A 21,301-nucleotide genomic window follows, 5' to 3' on the forward strand; every position below is an offset into this window, starting at 1 on the left:
CAAGACGCAGCCAATACAAAAACAGCAATTTATTATATTAACAAGTCGTCCAGCGGTAGCTCCGGATGTGTGAGGGGATCAGTAGATGCCGTAGGTGTGCTCCTTGCCCTCGCGGTACCGGTCCAGGTACCGGAGCGGCTGCCTGTGGGGGAACTTGACCTGCGGCGGGTGGTACACGGGGGGCCGCACAAACTCAAACACCGGCTCCTTCATGTCTGCAGGAGGAAGAACGCCACGATGACAGTTTAATGTTAACATATCCTCCACACCTCACAGTTGTACTTGTCGATTTTCTTTGTTTAAATAATAAAATTCCATTTTATTAGTTGAATTTTATTATTTAAATAATAAAATTCAAATAATAAACTTCAATTTTAATTTAACATTTTTCCATGTTTAACAGGATTTATTTACATGAAGGTACACTGAACAAACCGTACAGCTATACACTCAAATGGAAGATTATGTTAAAAAATAAAATGACCCAAGAAGGGTCCTTCAAAAAAAGTAGAGGATGTGCAAAAGAATAAGGTTTGAAATGTGCTCTAAAACCCATTCCTTCATGTAAACGCTAACTTAACGGTGACATATTATACCACCAGGTGAGTGATTAGCCATTACAAGCAGCACTCACACCTGGTGGTATAATATGTCCCCTTCAAGGGTTAGAGGGATCTTTGAATCCTCAGACACTGCAGGAGTGCAGAGAAATCTGTTGAATCTCGAAAGGGGCCTTGCTTTTTGAGGGTGGTTGGGGTTTGGACTGGAGAGACATGCAAATCTTGCATCTTGTACCTTTTTAAGTCTGATATTACACTGTATACTATGTATTAACACATGCCTGAATGATATTCATGAATAATCCGATTCTTAAACACTTTAATTTTTTGAAATGTATATATAGAAGTCAATAATATTTATATATATGTGTTTTCTTGAAAAGACAGAGCCAGCATTAAAGACATCACTTGGCCCTCTGTATCTTGTCATTTTTTCCTTTGCAAAATCCTCCGTTCCCCGTGTACACAAACAAGGAGAAAGAAAAGAGCCAACGGCGCTCCGACGTCCCGTCTCCAGAGGTGCTTACCGAGCGTGTCGTGGAAGGTGCTGGTGACCGACTCATCCCACTGGCTCTGGAAGAAGCCCAGACCGGCTGGGGTCATGGAGTCCTGGTGCTTCCTGTAGAAGTCCACCGTCTTGAAGGTGCGATCGGTTAGAGAGTGGCTGTGCAGGAGAGAGAGAGGGCAATAGTACCTAGCATGGTGTAGCATCTTATCCTAGCTGTCTTTGTTGTATACGGGAATGGGTTAACCTAGTGATGGTTAGTGCTTGGCACTTGGTTCTATGAACATCCTTACTGTACCGACAGCGATACATTTTTCTTTCTCCTGACAAATGTACTTATTGCAAGTCGCTTTTGATAAAAGTGTCGGCTAAACGCCCTCAATGTAATAGGTTGACCCATTAAAGAGCTCTGCAGTCCTTTCATCTACACCAAGTGCTGAACCAAGGCTTGAAATACTACCTTTACATGCCCTATTTGGACTCCTCATGAATGCATGGCCTTTTGATTAATATTTGACATCCGCTTAACCACCGGAAATATAGTATCCTGACGAACCCCCCATATTATTCCAAAACAGCGTTGGTTCTAAAGAACCAGGGCCTTCGGCTCGGCCCCCGTCTCCCTGCTCACCACGGAGAGGTCCTGGCGTCCTCGCTGAAGTCCACCAGGCCCTGCTGCTGGAAGAGGACGAAGACGTAGCGGTGGAAGCCCGTGCCCTTGGCGGGGAAGGGGGGCAGGTAACCACAGAGCTCCTGCCCCGACCGCACCTGGCCCCCCGGGATGTTACCCCTGCAAAGAGGGGAACCATAGACTGTCAGACATAAGGGTCCCTCAAAGAGGGGAACCACAGACTGTCAGACATAAGGGTCCCTCAAAGAGGGGAACCATAGACTGTCAGACATAAGGGTCCCTCAAAGACGGGGACCATAGACTGTCAGACATAAGGGTCCCTCAAAGACGGGGACCATAGACTGTCAGACATAAGGGTCCCTCAAAGACGGGGACCATAGACTGTCAGACATATAGTGTAGGATCCATGACGTCACCCGTTGGTTTACACACAGCCGCTACAATGCCAGAGCTTTGCCGTTATGGGCGCCAATGTAGTGGAGGTTATGGGATATGGATATGATCCATATTGGGCCCGTTGAGGGCAGAGATTGATCGGCCGCCAGGCAGTGGTCTATTGCCAAAGCTCATTAATATTAAATCCTTAATTACTTTTACATAAAATAAAACTGTCAAACGGGACCTCTCAAAATCAAGAATATGGAGCTTAACTTCCAACTGAACACAGAAAGACATTAATTTCTCTATATCACGAGAATTAAATCTGGTGACTGGTCTCTATGCGATAAATAGCTAAATAGCTAAATAAACTCAAATGGATCAAATACTTAGTTTCATATCATGTTGATGTGCTGAAATACTCACACGAGCCAGTGTACGTATTCTGCCTCGTTGTCAAGGAGATGCTCATCTGGAATAAAGGGGGGGGGGGGGGGGGGGGGGCACAAGAACTTGGTTATAGACTACACAGGGGACCTATCTATTTAACACAGCTGGTCAAATATGCCTATGGCTGGCTCGGGGGGGGGGGGGGGGGGGGGGGGGGTTAAAGTCTCGTGTCACATGGAGAATTTGCAAAAATACTGTCTGATGCATTGGAATATGTAATTCTTCAGATTTTGTGTCTTACTTTCTAAATAAATACTCTTCCTTAGCTCCACCCCTGTTAGGTACACTCCCTCACCAGTTCAGACATGTTGCTTCCATCAGTGGATTAAACACTGGGGCAGGGTTGTCATACGGAGCTGTGTGAGTGTGAAGGGGGCGGGGCCCCAGCTCACCTGGGCAGGTAAGCAGTAGCGTCCACAGGGAGCCCTCCTCCGCCTCGAAGCCGACCTGCGGAGCCAGCGAGGCCTGCAGCACACAGACAAGGTTAACTTCTGGACAGATGCCCTCCCAGACATAATTTAATTACGTCGGAAAATGTGCTTTATCTGTTACTTCCCTACCGACCGTAACGCCACTATCCAAATTGGTGTATCAAGTCCATAGGTACACAAACAAATTCGGCCATGTCAGATCATCATCCTTGGCATGCCTGGAGTGGTTGTTAATCCCATTCCTGTTCCCATATCCTCCCGGTCTACACCCTAAATCATTACCAATAAAGTAAACCACAACCCAGAGATCAAGCGCGTAGAGAGACGAATGGGTCACCTCTTAAAAACACCAAGGGGAACGACCTACTTTCACAAGAACATGACAATCTTTAAACTTACGTCGGTCGGTGTGAGGCAGTTCCCATAATGCACTCTGTTGCTGTTCTCCTGACCATAGCTGATGCCCAGGGAGACGTGAGGCAGGAAGAAGGCCTTGGGGAAGAGGTCTCTGAAGACGCCGTAGTGGTCCGCCAGCCGCTGGATCTGAAAGGGGCCCGAGCTCCTCTCCCAGCCCTCCTGCACGCGGTCCAGGGGGATCTTGACTGTCGACAGACGAGGATCAGGAGTAAAGAAGTGCTCACGAGCATTGAGGCTTAGGCTCCCCCTCTTAGATGTTTTTAAACACCTTTTTATTTATTTCTTCTTCTTCTTTTTTTTAACAACACTGCTTTTAACCTGTAGCCCTGTGAGATCTACGGATGAAAAGGGCACTATAAATAAAATGTATTATTATTATTATGAAGAATTAGTGCATATGCGTACAAACTGCAACGGTTATCTCCAAATGTGCTTTCAGGTCAAAAGCCAGAGCATCACATTGGACTTGACATTAATTTATACTGCAATATAATAAATGGATAATAATATATTATGCATATATGTAATTATAATACATTTACTTCTTGTGTGGCTGTGTTTACATGCAAAAACAACCACTGTTGCTGACATCATGCAGGGTAAAGTGGGTCAATATCAGAACATGCGTGTCGACCAGGAGACTCCGTATCCCTGAGGGTGTGCTCACAGGTGCGCAGACGCGTGGCCTGCTCCAGATCGACGTTCTTCTTGTTGTCCTTCACGGTCTGCCGTCGCTCTCTCACTTCTGCGATCCTGGAGGTCCGATAGCGTGGCAGTCCGATGTTTACCCGCTCAGCCCCTGAGGAACAACACAACGCTCCCGTCAAAGTCGGGACTCTGATGATACGGTGACACAGGACTTCATTGTGGTATATACATCATGACGGCATGCATTGAAAATATCTGCTACAATAAATATTAGTCTTTCTAGCTTCATGAGTTGTGAGTCTTTTTTTTTTTAAGAACTTGAACCAGTGACATTGAGCAGATGCGTCATCAATATCCACTACGGGTCTCCTACCATGTTCAGGATCCCGATCCTCGACATGTTTTCTGTAGGTTTTCCACCAAACGGACGTGTTCTTTTCTTCCTCGGCTTTCTTCAAGTAGCGCGTGTAGCTGCGGTATTTCTCCAGAGACTCCAGGTTTTCACTCTCGACCTCGTCATTGGGCATCGGACCGAGCGGGGGGGTCCAGCGACAAACACGGGCTGTTGGGACATGCCGATGAATTAGGTCAGGGGTGATAAAAACACTAAGTGAACACCCTTAAACACATTATCACTACAGAGTAGGGTTGACAGGACCCTTCAGCAGGGCCAAAGCACTTAGTTTTCACAGATGGGAGATTAACTAAAGAAGGCCGATGTAGTCACTCAGGGTTTTACTGATTGTGGGTCTTCATCTGTCAGGCTAATACACAATGTTAGTGAAGGAACGCCTCGTCACATTACAAAACATACGGTAACCTTCACGGGCTGCGAAGCACCAGGCGGGGTCACAACAGACCACTGAGCTGTTTACATTTAGCAGACGCTTTTATCCAAAGCGACTCACAACCATTTATACACACATTAACACACCGACGGCGGTGTCGCCCCTGCAAGGCGACAGCCAGCTCGTCGCGAGCAGTCAGGGTGAGGTGTCTGGCTCAGGGACACCTCGACACTCCGTTAGGAGGAGCCGGGGATCGAGCTAGCAACCCGCTATACCTCCTGAGCCTAGCCAACGCTGCCTGAGCTTATTCAATTTGCGGTGACACGTGTCACGTCAAACACATTTACTCAAACCGTTAACTCAATAGAAAACACCCAGTAGCCGCAATCCTAACCTGAATTCCGAAACGTCCTGACATTGTTGACCGCTACGTCCGTCCCGGCTCGCAGCGCCGAGGAGCACACCATGCGCAGCGCCATCTTGGATCTCCTTCCCCAGCAGTCAGGCAGCGGCGGCAGTGACGTCAGTCGTTCGCGCCATACGTAACGCCCGCCTATGACGTCACCAACGAACCCGCCTCCCCGGACGCTCCTCCGTTGTGCCCAGATGATGGACGTGTTGACCTGGTAGGAACCTCTCGATATCGCTGCTGTTGAATGTGTAACCACACGTTTATGAACGCGTGATAACGAGTGAATGTGTGTTTTTGTTTTGAGTTGTGCGCCAGGAAAGCCATGCCATTAATATAGGCTAGCTATGCTATCGTTAGCCAGCCTTCCAGCTGGTTGAAGTTAGTATTGTGTGTTAGCTAGCGGTGCCCTCACCAGTCCTAACCGGCTGGTCCACAGTCTGGGACTAAACCATGACTTATTAACCATCAGCATGTCCAGTCATGTCAGTGTGGGGAAAAGCCCCCCTTTAATCAATCCAAGTCTGTGTAATAAACAGAGTATGCAGGCAGTAGTAATAAGTACATGATAAACTGGAATGTGTCAAAATTTTAAAAAAACAAAACCTTTTATTTCAGATACAACGCGGGATCAAGATGGAGAGTCAGAATCCAAATTTAACCTGCATTATTTGCCTCGACACGTTCCGGGTTCCTGTGACCATCCCCTGTGGTCACACCTTCTGTGAGGAATGCATCACCCGTCACTGGGACACCAAGGGCAAGTCCGACCTCCCCGCTCAGTGTCCCATCTGCAGCAAGAAGTTCCCCACCAGGCCCGTCCTGAACCGCAACGTGAACCTCGCCGTCATGACGGAGGCAGCGAACAGCCCCAGCAGCGCTGGCGCAGAGCCGGCTAGCAGGGATGGAAGGGGCGCGACAGCTATACTGTGTGATCTGCACAACATGCCCCTGGTGTATTACTGCAAGAAGGACAAAAAGGGAGTTTGCATCAAGTGCGGAGTATCAAACTGTAATTCCCACCAGAAGGTGTTGTTGGAGACGGAGCGGGAGACCCAAGAGGTACTGACATCATTACAAACATGCATTATAAACACATCTTTGATGGATCTTGGAACTGCATTTACAGCTTTCTTCCTGGTAATTAAGACACCGCAATGCATTTCACGTTATTCCCATGTGCTCTCTAACAGTTGTTGCTGAAGAGCAAGAGTGCAGAGGTGGAAAAACTCATCAAAGAAAATGACAGGAGTATTGGCGTACTGACGGAAAACATTGAAAAAGCCAAGGTATTGTGGCATACATATTATCACCGCTACATACATTGGGTTTGGGATTTTTTTTATCGTTGAGGTATAACATTCACATTTACATTTTGGGCATTTAGCAGATCCTCTTATCCAAAGTGACTTACAATAAGTACATTTGTCAGAAGAAAGAGAAACAACAATATATAGAAACAACATATCGCTGTCGGTACAGTAAGGATGTTAATAGAACCAAGTGGGAAGCACTAACAATTGCTAGATTAACCCATTCCCTGTATACAACAGAAATAGCTAGGATAAGATGCTACACAATGCTAACTACTATTACTACTATTACTAACTACTACTAAGGGCCAGGAGTTACAACATACAATAAGTGCGTAAGGGGGGTTTGACTCCTAGCCAAAAGGGTTCTGAAATCAAATCCCAATATCTGCTTGCTGCCTGCTGTCATCCGTGAACAGCTGCCTGCTCCTTGATGACATGTACCCCCCCCCCCCCCCCCCCCAATCTGTAGGTTTCTCTCAAGCAGACTTCCATCTGGTTGGACTCCAAATTCTGCAGCCTCAAGGAAGCACTGGACGAGAAGCAGGAAACCACAAACCACTTCATCGAGCGGAAGAACCTGGGCACCCTGGCCCAGGCTGAGGCAAGGCTCACCCAGCTGCAGGAGAGGGCCCAGGAGCTACGACAGAGCCAGCACCGCATCGAGGAGCTGCATCATCTCCCCGATCCAGAGCTCATCAAGGTTTGGATTTCTACTCCAGTACCATAAAGTTAAAGACGGGACTCGTTGGATTATTTTTTGAAGGTCATTTTCCTTTCCCAACTGGTAATGTCAGTTAGTAGGAAATGCAGGTTTTTCGCAGTGATTAAAACTGATATTTCAAACCTAAACCGTATTTTATCATTTTGGGACCAAGAGAAAAATGCAGGGAACTTTTGAAATATGGTCTAGTACTGTGCAGAACCCTCCATCCCTGATCTGCAATGTAATCCTTCGTTGATGCGGCCCAATTGCGCTGCATCAATGTTCGTCCTATAAAAGTGCTTGTTTTTTTTTACACTGATCAGCTCAGAATATATTCAAACATTATGGAAATGCTCGCTAGAGAAACAAACATGCCTTTACCGTCGCTTGGTCACGGATTTGTCATGGTGAAAAAAACTCATGAGATTAGGCCATGTATAGTTACAATTTTGTTTTACACCCAAGTGCAGGCTTCAAATCAAGGCAAATTTAGCCTTGGCAGGAGTTAGAATGAGTCCATTGCATTATAAAGGGAAATCTTCAATTTTAGCATACACTAGTACAAGTATCACATTTGTCAAGTAGTTCCCCCACACAAATGCTATTACTGAAGATAACTGCGACAGCGCTGCCTTCATCCAATCCACTTTATATAGCACAATTTTAAACAAAGTGCTGTACAACAAGATAAGAAACACTAAAAAAAAAAATCACCACAGAAGCACAAAAGATGAGGGGCTTAATAGGATAAAAGTAAGATAACTCAAACATTTTACAGTATGAATTCAATGTTTTATTATCAAGGCATACATTCGTTAGAGTCAGTTTCTTGTCCATTATGCTGTTGTACAGTTAAAACATTATTCAGAGCGGCGAAATCGTTGGCATCCAAAGCAGCCCCGACTGCTTTGGGGTCAGTTCCTGATGAGGCCTCGGCGTTCACCTGATCCGACTCTCGTCTTACTGTTGGGTTTAAAGAAGCAAAAACATCCGTCCATGAAACAGAATTTGCATATTAATAATAGTCAAAGCAACGTGTATGGAGCCAGTATCCTGCCGTAATTCAAACCTGAAAAAAAAAAAGTTTCAAAGGCTTGTTAGTCTGGGTTTGAAAACTCAACACCTTGTAAAAAAGGTTTTGCAACACTGAAAAAAGAGATTATAGCCTGAAAAAAATTAAAACATCTGCAAACATGATTTTGTGTTCTATTTTATCTTCATCATTTTCACCAACACATTTTCAAAGTTTGAAAAATGTCAGAGCATTTGTGTTTCAAATCTGGCACTGGCACTGTTCCGAACTTTAACTGTCAGGAGTTTCAAAACGAATGCGCGACAGAACACTTCCAATAATCACGTGACTCAAAGCTTGCGCCTGTGTGGTCAAATCTCTGAAAAGTCAGTGCTGAAAAGTCAGTTCTGAAAAAATACATTGCAATGGTGTAAATTTACACCTTTACAAGTTTTTAAAAATAAATATTCAAGCTTTCAAAACTTATTTCTCAATGTATGAACACCTGTTTGCAGAATCCCATTTACAAGGTTTCAAAACCGGGAAACAATGAAATACACTGTTAGAACAGTGCCAGATTTGAAACTGCAAATGCGCTGGTGACATTTTTTAAACTTTGAAAATGTGTTGGTGAAAATGATGAAGATAAAATAGAACACAATCATGTTTGCAGATGTTTTAATATTTTTTTCAGGCTACTATCTTTTTTCAGTGTTGCAAAACCTTTTTTACAAGGTGTTGAGTTTTCGAACCCAGACTTACAAGCCTTTGAAACTTTTTTTTCCCAGGTTTGAATTATGGCAGGATTCTGGCTCCATAAACGTGACCCATCTCACCTTCTTTAACATCCTTGTAATTTGAGATCGCCTTAAGCAATTGTAGTCCAATGGCCTTATATTGTTTCCTGCAACCTTTGCTTAGCGATGTTTGTGAAACATCTGAAACAAAAGAATAATGTTAGCAACTAAAATAGTGCACAAAATATTGTGCAAATCTCTATTATAAATGACTTCCAGTTCCCTCACTTTGATTGTGATGAATGGGCTTCTCAGAGTTGTCAGAGACTTGAGTCACGTTGGCAGAGGCCTGGGGGTCAGAGGCTTGAGTCACGTTGGCAGAGGCCTGGGGGTCAGAGGCTTGAGTCACGTTGGCAGAGGCCTGGGGGTCAGAGGCTTGAGTCACGTTGGCAGAGGCCTGGGGGTCAGAGGCTTGAGTCACGTTGGCAGAGGCCTGGGGGTCAGAGGCTTGAGTCACGTTGGCAGAGGCCTGGGGGTCAGAGGCTTGAGTCACGTTGGCAGAGGCCTGGGGGTCAGAGGCTTGAGTCACGTTGGCAGAGGCCTGGGGGTCAGAGGCTTGAGTCACGTTGGCAGAGGCCTGGGGGTCAGAGGCTTGAGTCACGTTGGCAGAGGCCTGGGGGTCAGAGGCTTGAGTCACGTTGGCAGAGGCCTGGGGGTCAGAGGCTTGAGTCACGTTGGCAGAGGCCTGGGGGTCAGAGGCTTGAGTCACGTTGGCAGAGGCCTGGGGGTCAGAGGCTTGAGTCACGTTGGCAGAGGCCTGGGGGTCAGAGGCTTGAGTCACGTTGGCAGAGGCCTGGGGGTCAGAGGCTTGAGTCACGTTGGCAGAGGCCTGGGGGTCAGAGGCTTGAGTCACGTTGTTAGAGGCCTGGGGGTCAGAGGCTTGAGTCACGTTGTTAGAGGCCTGGGGGTCAGAGGCTTGAGTCACGTTGTTAGAGGCCTGGGGGTCAGAGGCTTGAGTCACATTGGCAGAGGCCTGGGGGTCAGAGGCTTGAGTCACGTTGTTAGAGGCCAGGGGGGATGTGGTCACGTGGTCAGAGGCTTGAGTCACGTTGGCAGAGGCCTGGGGGTCAGAGGCTTGAGTCACGTTGTTAGAGGCCTGGGGGTCAGAGGCTTGAGTCACGTTGGCAGAGGCCTGGGGGTCAGAGGCTTGAGTCACGTTGGCAGAGGCCTGGGGGTCAGAGGCTTGAGTCACGTTGTTAGAGGCCAGGGGGGATGTGGTCACGTGGTCAGAGGCTTGAGTCACGTTGGCAGAGGCCTGGGGGTCAGAGGCTTGAGTCACGTTGGCAGAGGCCTGGGGATCAGAGGCTTGAGTGATGTTGTTAGAGGTCTGGGTGTCAGAGGCTTGAGTCACGTTGGCAGAGGCCTGGGGGTCAGAGGCTTGAGTCACGTTGTTAGAGGCCAGGGGGGATGTGGTCACGTGGTCAGAGGCTTGGGGGTCAGAGGCTTGAGTCACGTTGTTAGAGACCTGGGGGTCAGAGGCTTGAGTCACGTTGTTAGAGGCCTGGGGGTCAGAGGCTTGAGTCACGTTGTTAGAGGCCAGGGGGGATGTGGTCACGTGGTCAAAGGCTTGAGTCACGTTGTTAGAGGCCTGGGGGTCAGAGGCTTGAGTCACGTTGCCAGAGGCCTGAGGGTCAGAGGCTTGAGTCACGTTGCCAGAGGCCTGGGGGTCAGAGGCTTGAGTCACGTTGTTAGAGGCCTGGGGGTCAGAGGCTTGAGTCACGTTGGCAGAGGCCTGGGGGTCAGAGGCTTGAGTCACGTTGCCAGAGGCCTGGGGGTCAGAGGCTTGAGTCACGTTGCCAGAGGCCTGGGGGTCAGAGGCTTGAGTCACGTTGGCAGAGGCCTGGGGGTCAGAGGCTTGAGTCACGTTGTTAGAGGCCTGGGGGTCAGAGGCTTGAGTCACGTTGGCAGAGGCCTGGGGGTCAGAGGCTTGAGTGACGTTGTTAGAGGCCTGGGGGTCAGAGGCTTGAGTCACGTTGGCAGAGGCCTGGGGGTCAGAGGCTTGAGTCACGTTGGCAGAGGCCTGGGGGTCAGAGGCTTGAGTCACGTTGTTAGAGGCCAGGGGGGATGTGGTCACGTGGTCAGAGGCTTGAGTCACGTTGTTAGAGGCCAGGGGGGATGTGGTCACGTGGTCAGAGGCTTGAGTCACGTTGTTAGAGGCCTGGGGGTCAGAGGCTTGAGTCACGTTGTTAGAGGCCTGGGGGTCAGAGGCCAGGGGGGATGTGGTCACGTGGTCAGAGGCTTGAGTCACGTTGTTAGAGGCCAGGGGGGATGTGGTCACGTGGTCAGAGGCTTGAGTCACGTTGTTAGAGGCCTGGGGGTCAGAGGCTTGAGTCACGTTGTTAGAGGCCTGGGGGTCAGAGGCTTGAGTCACGTTGGCAGAGGCCTGGGGGTCAGAGGCTTGAGTCACGTTGGCAGAGGCCTGGGGGTCAGAGGCTTGAGTCACGTTGTTAGAGGCCTGGGGGTCAGAGGCTTGAGTCACGTTGTTAGAGGCCTGGGGGTCAGAGGCTTGAGTCACGTTGGCAGAGGCCTGGGGGTCAGAGGCTTGAGTCACGTTGGCAGAGGCCTGGGGGTCAGAGGCTTGAGTCACGTTGGCAGAGGCCTGGGGGTCAGAGGCTTGAGTCACGTTGGCAGAGGCCTGGGGGTCAGAGGCTTGAGTCACGTTGTTAGAGGCCTGGGGGTCAGAGGCTTGAGTCACGTTGGCAGAGGCCTGGGGGTCAGAGGCTTGAGTCACGTTGGCAGAGGCCTGGGGGTCAGAGGCTTGAGTCACGTTGTTAAAAGCCTGGGGGTCAGAGGCTTGAGTCACGTTGGCAGAGGCCTGGGGGTCAGAGGCTTGAGTCACGTTGGCAGAGGCCTGGGGGTCAGAGGCTTGAGTCACGTTGGCAGAGGCCAGGGGGGATGTGGTCACGTGGTCAGAGGCTTGAGTCACGTTGGCAGAGGCCTGGGGGTCAGAGGCTTGAGTCACGTTGTTAGAGGCCTGGGGGTCAGAGGCTTGAGTCACGTTGTTAGAGGCCTGGGGGTCAGAGGCTTGAGTCACGTTGCCAGAGGCCTGGGGGTCAGAGGCTTGAGTCACGTTGCCAGAGGCCTGGGGGTCAGAGGCTTGAGTCACGTTGCCAGAGGCCTGGGGGTCAGAGGCTTGAGTCACGTTGCCAGAGGCCTGGGGGTCAGAGGCTTGAGTCACGTTGCCAGAGGCCTGGGGGTCAGAGGCTTGAGTCACGTTGCCAGAGGCCTGGGGGTCAGAGGCTTGAGTCACGTTGCCAGAGGCCTGGGGGTCAGAGGCTTGAGTCACGTTGGCAGAGGCCTGGGGGTCAGAGGCTTGAGTCACGTTGGCAGAGGCCAGGGGGGATGTGGTCACGTGGTCAAAGGCTTGAGTCACGTTGTTAAAGGCCTGGGGGTCAGAGGCTTGAGTCACGTTGCCAGAGGCCTGGGGGTCAGAGGCTTGAGTCACGTTGCCAGAGGCCTGGGGGTCAGAGGCTTGAGTCACGTTGCCAGAGGCCTGGGGGTCAGAGGCTTGAGTCACGTTGCCAGAGGCCTGGGGGTCAGAGGCTTGAGTCACGTTGCCAGAGGCCTGGGGGTCAGAGGCTTGAGTCACGTTGCCAGAGGCCTGGGGGTCAGAGGCTTGAGTCACGTTGCCAGAGGCCTGGGGGTCAGAGGCTTGAGTCACGTTGCCAGAGGCCTGGGGGTCAGAGGCTTGAGTCACGTTGCCAGAGGCCTGGGGGTCAGAGGCTTGAGTCACGTTGCTAGAGGCCTGGGGGTCAGAGGCTTGAGTCACGTTGCCAGAGGCCTGGGGGTCAGAGGCTTGAGTCACGTTGCCAGAGGCCTGGGGGTCAGAGGCTTGAGTGACGTTGTTAGAGGCCAGGGGGGATGTGGTCACGTGGTCAAAGGCTTGAGTCACGTTGTTAGAGGCCAGGGGGTCAGAGGCTTGAGTCACGTTGGCAGAGGCCTGGGGGTCAGAGGCTTGAGTCACGTTAGAGGCCTGGGGGTCAGAGGCTTGAGTCACGTTAGAGGCCTGGGGGTCAGAGGCTTGAGTCACGTTAGAGGCCTGGGGGTCAGAGGCTTGAGTCACGTTAGAGGCCTGGGGGTCAGAGGCTTGAGTCACGTTGTTAGAGGCTAGGGGGGATGTGGTCACGTGGTCAGAGGCTTGAGTCACGTTGGCAGAGGCCTGGGGGTCAGAGGCTTGAGTCACGTTGGCAGAGGCCTGGGGGTCAGAGGCTTGAGTCACGTTGGCAGAGGCCTGGGGGTCAGAGGCTTGAGTCACGTTGGCAGAGGCCTGGGGGTCAGAGGCTTGAGTCACGTTGGCAGAGGCCTGGGGGTCAGAGGCTTGAGTCACGTTGGCAGAGGCCTGGGGGTCAGAGGCTTGAGTCACGTTGGCAGAGGCCTGGGGGTCAGAGGCTTGAGTCACGTTGGCAGAGGCCTGGGGGTCAGAGGCTTGAGTCACGTTGGCAGAGGCCTGGGGGTCAGAGGCTTGAGTCACGTTGGCAGAGGCCTGGGGGTCAGAGGCTTGAGTCACATTGGCAGAGGCCTGGGGGTCAGAGGCTTGAGTCACGTTGGCAGAGGCCTGGGGGTCAGAGGCTTGAGTCACGTTGGCAGAGGCCTGGGGGTCAGAGGCTTGAGTCACGTTGGCAGAGGCCTGGGGGTCAGAGGCTTGAGTCACGTTGGCAGAGGCCTGGGGGTCAGAGGCTTGAGTCACGTTGGCAGAGGCCTGGGGGTCAGAGGCTTGAGTCACGTTGGCAGAGGCCTGGGGGTCAGAGGCTTGAGTCACGTTGGCAGAGGCCTGGGGGTCAGTGGCTTGAGTCACGTTGGCAGAGGCCTGGGGGTCAGAGGCTTGAGTCACGTTGGCAGAGGCCTGGGGGTCAGAGGCTTGAGTCACGTTGGCAGAGGCCTGGGGGTCAGAGGCTTGAGTCACGTTGGCAGAGGCCTGGGGGTCAGAGGCTTGAGTCACGTTGGCAGAGGCCAGGGGGGATGTGGTCACGTGGTCAGAGGCTTGAGTCACGTTGTTAGAGGCCTGGGGGTCAGAGGCTTGAGTCACGTTGGCAGAGGCCTGGGGGTCAGAGGCTTGAGTCACGTTGGCAGAGGCCTGGGGGTCAGAGGCTTGAGTCACGTTGGCAGAGGCCTGGGGGTCAGAGGCTTGAGTCACGTTGGCAGAGGCCTGGGGGTCAGAGGCTTGAGTCACGTTGGCAGAGGCCTGGGGGTCAGAGGCTTGAGTCACGTTGGAAGAGGCCTGGGGGTCAGAGGCTTGAGTCACGTTGGAAGAGGCCTGGGGGTCAGAGGCTTGAGTCACGTTGGAAGAGGCCTGGGGATCAGAGGCTTGAGTCACGTTGGAAGAGGCCTGGGGATCAGAGGCTTGAGTCACGTTGGAAGAGGCTTGGGGGTCAGAGGCTTGAGTCACGTTGGAAGAGGCCTGGGGGTCAGAGGCTTGAGTCACATTAGAGGCCACGGGGTCAGAGGCTTGAGTGACGTTGGAAGAGGCCTGGGGGTCAGAGGCTTGAGTCACGTTGGAAGAGGCCTGGGGGTCAGAGGCTTGAGTCACGTTGGAAGAGGCCTGGGGGTCAGAAGCTTGAGTCACGTTGGAAGAGGCCTGGGGGTCAGAAGCTTGAGTCACGTTGGAAGAGGCCATGGGGGATGTGGTCACGTGGTCATAGGCCAGGGAGACGTCAGAGGCCCTAGCTTTTGCGGCAGACTTGAGGTATTCTGTTCAGTTGAAACAGAAAATATTTACAACATTTCATTGAATGCTAGAGTTAAAGTTACAGACAACCTGGAGCGAGCGTACCTTCTATAGCATAGCGGTCTTGGTACAGGGCCTCAATTAGTTGTTGCATGTCAATGACATCCGCTTGGTTTTTTTGTGGAACATCTGAAAATCAAATCATCAAGTGAACTACTCTGACTGAAGGAGACAGTCAAATATATACATTGCCTTTTAATCCCTTACTTCCCAGGCCGATCTCATCTTCGGATCTCCCGTTGGTCCCTCCAAATGAGGCGCAAGAGACTAAAAACAATTACAGGGCAACATTTAGCACGTAGCATTTAGCATTTAGCATGTGCTGACATTTTGTGTATAGAATGTAGCATAATTTAGCATGGAGGAAGATTTGGCACACAGCATAATTTAACATTTAGCACCATTAAGGATAAGGTACCATCTAACACTAGCATCATATAGCATAAAGCAACACTTAGCACAATAGAATATAGCAATGTTAGCATTTAGCAACATTTGGCATACAGCACCATTTACCATACACCACTTTAACATATTGCAACATTAAGCATATAGCACCATTTAGCATACACCACCTTTTAGCATACACCACCTTTTAGCATACACCACCTTTTAGCATACACCACCTTTTAGCATACACCACCTTTTAGCATACACCACCTTTTAGCATACACCACCTTTTAGCATACACCACCTTTTAGCATACACCACCTTTTAGCATACACCACCTTTTAGCATACACCACCTTTTAGCATACACCACCTTTTAGCATACACCACCTTTTAGCATACACCACCTTTTAGCATACACCACCTTTTAGCATACACCACCTTTTAGCATACAGCACCTTCTAGCATACAGCACCTTCTAGCATACAGCACCTTTTAGCATACAGCACCTTTTAGCATACACAACTTTAACATATAGCCATATTTAGCATAGCAACATTTAGCATATAGCACTATTTAGCTTACGGCGACCATTGAGATTTCACAAGTGGACCACGCATTTAGCACAACTGCTCACCGCCAATGAAAGTAAAAAAACACTACTAAATTTATGCTCAACCACAGACCTAAAGATAAATTGATAGTAAGCCTACAGTTTCCTCAAATAAATAAATCAGTCCACTACAATGTGCTTTACCTTCAGTCATCCAAAGTGCTACGACGAAAGCAGCTCCTACACAAAACCTGAGCATGGCCATTGCGTCTGCTGTACCTTCTGAAATGCAGCACTGATTTCTTGCAGGCTCTTAATTGCTTTTCTATCTGGTACAAGACAGGTTGCCAATTTCCAATCAGCTGTAATTACCTGCTGTGGTCCCCTGACTTGTAGTGTCTTTGATTCAATATGTTGGATATTTCTGCCTCTTCCTATGTTGTCAATTTCAGTGTATTCTGTTAATGAGTACTCCTGTATATCAAGGGTTAGATACATTCTAGTTAAATTGGCGCATGAGGCTACTTAAAAAAGATAACCCAGCATTTCTGTGAAGAAAATATACCATGATAAGAATATCCTTCAGTCGACAATTGAATCCACTGTAGCCTGGTTCCTTAGGCCTGCTGCTGAGTGGGAATATCATTCAGAATATTTAGATAAGGCTATTATCTAGGCTGATGAAGAGAGTGTATGCCATGCGTCTGTGTAGTTATCCCAAAATAATAAAAGCCTTCTTAGAAAGGTATATATGCTTCTCTGTTTGGCCTGTTGTTTCCTACAAATCAATCACATGACCCTTTTTCGTAGTGGAATCACTATTTTGTGATTAAAATAAGATTTTCAAAGAAAGGGGTTGTAGCCTGATCTTATTGGTAGGCTGAGAAAACCTTTGATGCAGGAAGCTTGAGTTCTTAAGTCCTAGCCAACCCATGTTCCTCTGTTATTTTGCCTTGCTTTTATTCATCCGGCATTCTTATTCCGTACATGACTCAAGAAGCCGTACACGTGGTCCAATATAATGACATGCAATGTGCAATCAGACCGACACAATCATTGAGCGCTGTTTGGCAATGCTTTGATGAGGTTAGCCCTCTTCCTAACAAAAAACTGATCCGACCATTCTGTCTTCCCTGGGCAGGAGTCAACGCTGGTGAGGGTTCCCAGCTTCAAGGAGATTCCAGTGGACATGACGCCCAATCTGCAGGAGCGTCTCAACGGGATCACAGAGGTCCTCTCCCGCGTATCCAAGCTGGTGACGGAGGACCTGGAGAAGGCTGTGAGCGCCGTGGTCGGCCAGGACAAACAAGGTAGGTGATGTTCTCCTGACCACCAGAGTAGTGATCGACCGATATATCGGCCGGCCGACATTTGTCTTTTACTCAGGTTTTTTATGGTTGTTTTATTTTCTTGCCTTGATTTACAGATGGACAGTTCAATAAATGTTCATTTTAACATTTTAACACTTGTAACATTTGTTATAATCATTTTGTCATTTATGATGTAAATTGAGGGAGCAAAAGCAGTATCGGCTCTAAATATCGGCTCAAGAAAATAGGCAGCCCGTATCGGCTAAGGCTGATGAAAAAAAATTGGTATCGGCGTCGGCCCTAAAAAATCCTGATCGGGCGATCCCTACACCAGACCCCCCCTCATTCAGAAGGAGCGCTCCAGGTTTAAGCGTTTAACCACCCAATCATTTGTGTTGCTGAATCAAGTGTAAATGTTTAGAGAAGCTTTTCTCAAATGGGGGGTGTACCCCTAGGGGTATTTTGGAGTAATGCAGGGGGTACTCAGAAGATTAAGGAAAAACGTTTTCACCCTTTTACCCACCCCGCTAGACAATAGAAATACAAGAAAAATGTACACGTGGTTGAAATTTAAATTCAAGAAAAATAAAGGGCATCCAGAAACAGGAGTATTTGCACACTTTTAGTGTTCATGTAAACACTGTGAATAGAACGCACATACATTATCAATACATTGTAAAAATTCCTCCAAAAATGTTTTGCGGTCGGTGAAGGGGGTACTGAAAAAATATCTTAGAGGAGGTAGACTAGTAGGAAAGGTTAGAGAACCATTCAACGCCCCGTGCTCTCTCTCTCTCAGGTTCCCCCCAGGACAAGCGCCCAGTCCTGGCTGTGGTTCCCAGCCCGGCCGCTCGATGCCACCCTGGAGGGAAGGAGGGCCTCAACGCCTGTAAGTCCAGTGGGGACCCCACCTGCTCCCACACCCACCACATCCAAACACTGGACCATGCAGTTACAGCATACGATTGGTACACACATATATATATCCATATCTATATATATATATAGATGTGTGTGTATATAGATAGATAGATAGATAGATAGATAGATAGATAGATAGATAGATAGATAGATACACAGAGACCTAAAGAGATAGATGGATGGATGGATACACAGAGACCTATAGATATCTATCTATCTATGAATCTGTTAATCTCTTTAGGTCTCTGTGTATCTATCTATCTGTCTGTCTGTCTGTCTGTCTGTCTGTCTGTCTATTAATCTCTTTAGGTCTCAGAAGGTTATTGGAGTTCAGATCCCTAAAATTGATAATATGACTGAAGCAGAAACATGCACGCTGTAGTTCAATAGTAATACTTTTGAAGACCAGAACACCAAAGCAGGAGCATAAAGACGCCGTTTCCAGCTAGGAGTTAAATATTAAAGCCCTAATCCTGAATAATGGATAGTTCTCCGCCACTCTACCTCCAGAGCTCCGACACGCGACACAACCTGTCCCCCCCCACGGTCTGACCCCCCCTCTCCCCCTCCCACCCGTCTGCAGACAGGTGTTCCCTGACCTTCGACCCGCGCACGGCCAACGGCCACCTGCTGCTGTCGGAGGAGAACCGGCGGGCCGAGCACCTGACCTCGGGGCCGCGGCAGGTGCTGGCCAACGAGGCGCGCTTCGACCACACCTGGCAGGTGCTCTGCTTCCAGGGCTTCTCCAGCGGCCAGCACTACTGGGAGCTGGAGGTGTCCAAACCCTGGGCCTACCTGGGGGTGAGAGGGGCCGGGTCACGGCCCGGCCAGGGGTCCTGTATGCTTGAGGATGCTACGCGCTAAGTGGGCTACACGCTAAGCGGTGCTACACGCTAAGGATGCTACACGCTAAGTGGTGCTACGCGCTAAGTGGTGCTACGCGCTAAGTGGTGCCACGCGCTAAGTGGTGCCACACGCTAAGTGGTGCTACACGCTAAGTGGTGCCACACGCTAAGTGGTGCCACACGCTAAGTGGTGCTACACGCTAAGTGGTGCTATACGCTAAATGGTGCTACATGCTAAATGTCACTATATGTTAAAAGGGTGAATGCTATCTGTTGCTGTATGCTAAATGGTGCTACATGCTAAATGTCACTATATGTTAAAAGGGTGAATGCTATCTGTTGCTGTATGCTAAATGTAGCCCATTCTGCTGCGCCCTTCACAATCCTCACCCTCCCTCCCCAGGTGACCTACGAGGACATCCCCCGCAAGGAGAAGGGCAAGCGCTGCATGGTGGGCATGAACGAGCTGTCCTGGAGCCTGCAGCTGGACGAGCAGCAGCTGAGCGCCTGGCACGGGGGCCACCGCGAGATCCTGGCCGGCCACTCCCGCCACAAGCGCCTGGGCCTTCTGCTGGACTACGAGGCGGGCACGCTCACCTACTACGGCGACGGGGCCACGCGGCTGCACGCCTTCCACTGCGCCTTCAGCCGGACGCTGTTCCCCGCCTGCTGGGTCGGGGAGGGCGTCTGCGTCACGCTCTGCTCCACGTGAGCACAGCGCCCGGAGGACGCTCAGAAGGTTCCGCTGAAGACACACGCACACACACACACCCGCGCGCGAGCACACACACGCTGACACACACACACACGCTGACATACACACTGGTAGACGTGGCTTCCCTGCAAAGCCCACGTCTTCAGGGTTCCAAGGTTCCCCTTCTGAAGGAGCCGTTCCAAAGGTTTCCTTCTCCGGGCTTATTAGTACATTTTTAGGCAGGGACAACTTCTCCCAAAGTGCTGAATGTTAGGTTTAACTTTCTAAATGGCAGATCCCCATAGCAACTCTTGGTGCAATCCAGTATTTTCACTTTATTTTCTCCCTTCCTCCACTGTTGGACAATCCATGCTATAGTAGCACACCATGATGGCTCCATCGTCATTCCTATGAGCAACCACATTGGTTCAATGCTGCAGCTTTTAGTCTTTGTTGCAAGTTGGACGTGCAATCGGAAAAACACATGAATCAACGTCTGACCTTAAGGAAGAAGGAAGGACTGTCGAAGGCCAACGAGAGCTGACCAGGTTTTCCAATAAGGGCCCAAGTATCCTGAAGCTGCTCACTGCAGTGTCCAATCACATGTGGTACTCTGTCCGCCGGGGTGAGGTTACAAGGGAGGGCAAGGGGCCGATTTCAGGGTGCCGGTGGGAGTAAGGAATCGCAACAAGGCCTCCTTCTCATAGCAAGACTCTCTTAAAAGGATTTGTCAATGGGAACACCTTTATCAGTGCACTATTAAACAATGGTTACACTAATACTGGAATGGGATGGAATTGGCTCGATTCCAGGCTAAAAAATGCCTTGAAGTTAAATCCTCAAAACAATAATCTGATCGAGAACCATGAAGAGGCACACTATGTGAATCATGCAGGAGGAACGGCCATGTGACCGGTATGGGACCGCAGTTCATTCCAAGCCATAGTGGTACTGCTACGGCCTTTGTGTTTTACTCAAAGGCCTTACTACTTATGGCTTCAAGTAACACTGGGAGGAACCTTATAATCAGAGCAGAAAACTTGTCGTGGTGGTGGATCGCTTCGAACTGAACAAACGTAGAGTAACTGGATGAACGCCTCATCACTGTGGGACGGACTGGGTACCACTGGAAACGGCATTGCACATGCCAGCCACTCTTTGGTTTTCCCCTACGACGGGATATGTCCGCTGTACGAAATTGCTTTAATATTTCCTTTTGTTTTTTCATGTTTTGTCTCTCCTCAAGCTGATGAAATCAGCCTAGCAGAACACAGCCCTCAGAACGGTGGACTGGGTGGGTAGGGTTACTCACTGGCACCGGCGTCAGAGTGAAGGGCTGAGGAGTCATTCTGGGTGCGACCTCTAACAGCTGGTCCCATCTAGGGCTGGGCCATTTGGCCTAAAAATAAAATCTCTGATTTTTGCACACCAAACCCGATTATTGACTTTAATCTATTTTTTTTCCTATAAATGATAAATAAATATATATTTTAAGTTTGGATTTTATTTGAAGATTAACAAAAAGCCAAATTTGGTTTGCCACAGACTTTAGGCAAACTCTAAACATTCACTTTTTCCAGCGCACGCTGTCATGTTGACATTTTACTCTATTTTTTTATTCCTTTTAAATAATCCTTTTTTTTTTAATCTATTATTGACCATCAATTTGAATTCCGAATAATAATCCATTAATGGCCCAGCTCTAGTCCGGTCGTCCTGGCTGCGGTGGAGTCCCAGGAACACGGTGCTCTCCCGGGGGCTCGTCCCTCCGCCCTGCGTCGCGTCCTTTGGCCCCACTGGTTCTTTGTGAGAGCCGATG

At 49.6% G+C, this 21,301-nt stretch overlaps 2 protein-coding genes across 2 annotated transcripts; one reads left to right on the forward strand and one right to left on the reverse strand.

Annotated features, from left to right (window-relative positions):
• Window positions 1–70: 70 nt before the first annotated feature.
• On the reverse strand, window positions 71–5,348 carry mrpl38 (mitochondrial ribosomal protein L38; the record flags this gene model as incomplete). The annotated part of the gene is given in 10 exon segments (XM_079757064.1): window positions 71–215; window positions 1,088–1,224; window positions 1,697–1,855; window positions 2,501–2,546; window positions 2,917–2,989; window positions 3,355–3,557; window positions 4,040–4,171; window positions 4,394–4,582; window positions 5,203–5,308; window positions 5,313–5,348. Coding segments are annotated over 10 exon segments (1,218 nt in total). The 3' UTR covers window positions 71–78.
• Window positions 5,349–5,386: 38 nt separating this feature from the next.
• trim65 (tripartite motif containing 65) lies at window positions 5,387–19,511 on the forward strand. The gene is made up of 8 exons (XM_079757372.1): window positions 5,387–5,434; window positions 5,836–6,279; window positions 6,411–6,506; window positions 7,003–7,233; window positions 16,854–17,022; window positions 17,822–17,911; window positions 18,527–18,744; window positions 19,192–19,511. The coding sequence occupies exons 2-8, from the start codon at window positions 5,854–5,856 to the stop codon at window positions 19,498–19,500; spliced, it is 1,539 nt and encodes a 512-aa protein (XP_079613498.1). The 5' UTR covers window positions 5,387–5,434; window positions 5,836–5,853; the 3' UTR covers window positions 19,501–19,511.
• Window positions 19,512–21,301: the final 1,790 nt, after the last annotated feature.

This window comes from Pollachius pollachius (assembly GCF_949987615.1).
Source record: "Pollachius pollachius genome assembly, chromosome: 19".
Classification (NCBI taxonomy): Eukaryota; Metazoa; Chordata; class Actinopteri; order Gadiformes; family Gadidae; genus Pollachius; species Pollachius pollachius.

Coding starts and splice junctions, on each gene's coding strand:
- trim65 (XM_079757372.1), top strand. CDS start 5,854: ATGGAGAGTCAGAATCCAAATTTAACCTGCATTATTTGCCTCGACACG. Junction 6,507..7,002: donor AAAACATTGAAAAAGCCAAG/GTATTGTGGCAT, acceptor CCCAATCTGTAG/GTTTCTCTCAAGCAGACTTC. Junction 17,023..17,821: donor GGTCGGCCAGGACAAACAAG/GTAGGTGATGTT, acceptor TCTCTCTCTCAG/GTTCCCCCCAGGACAAGCGC.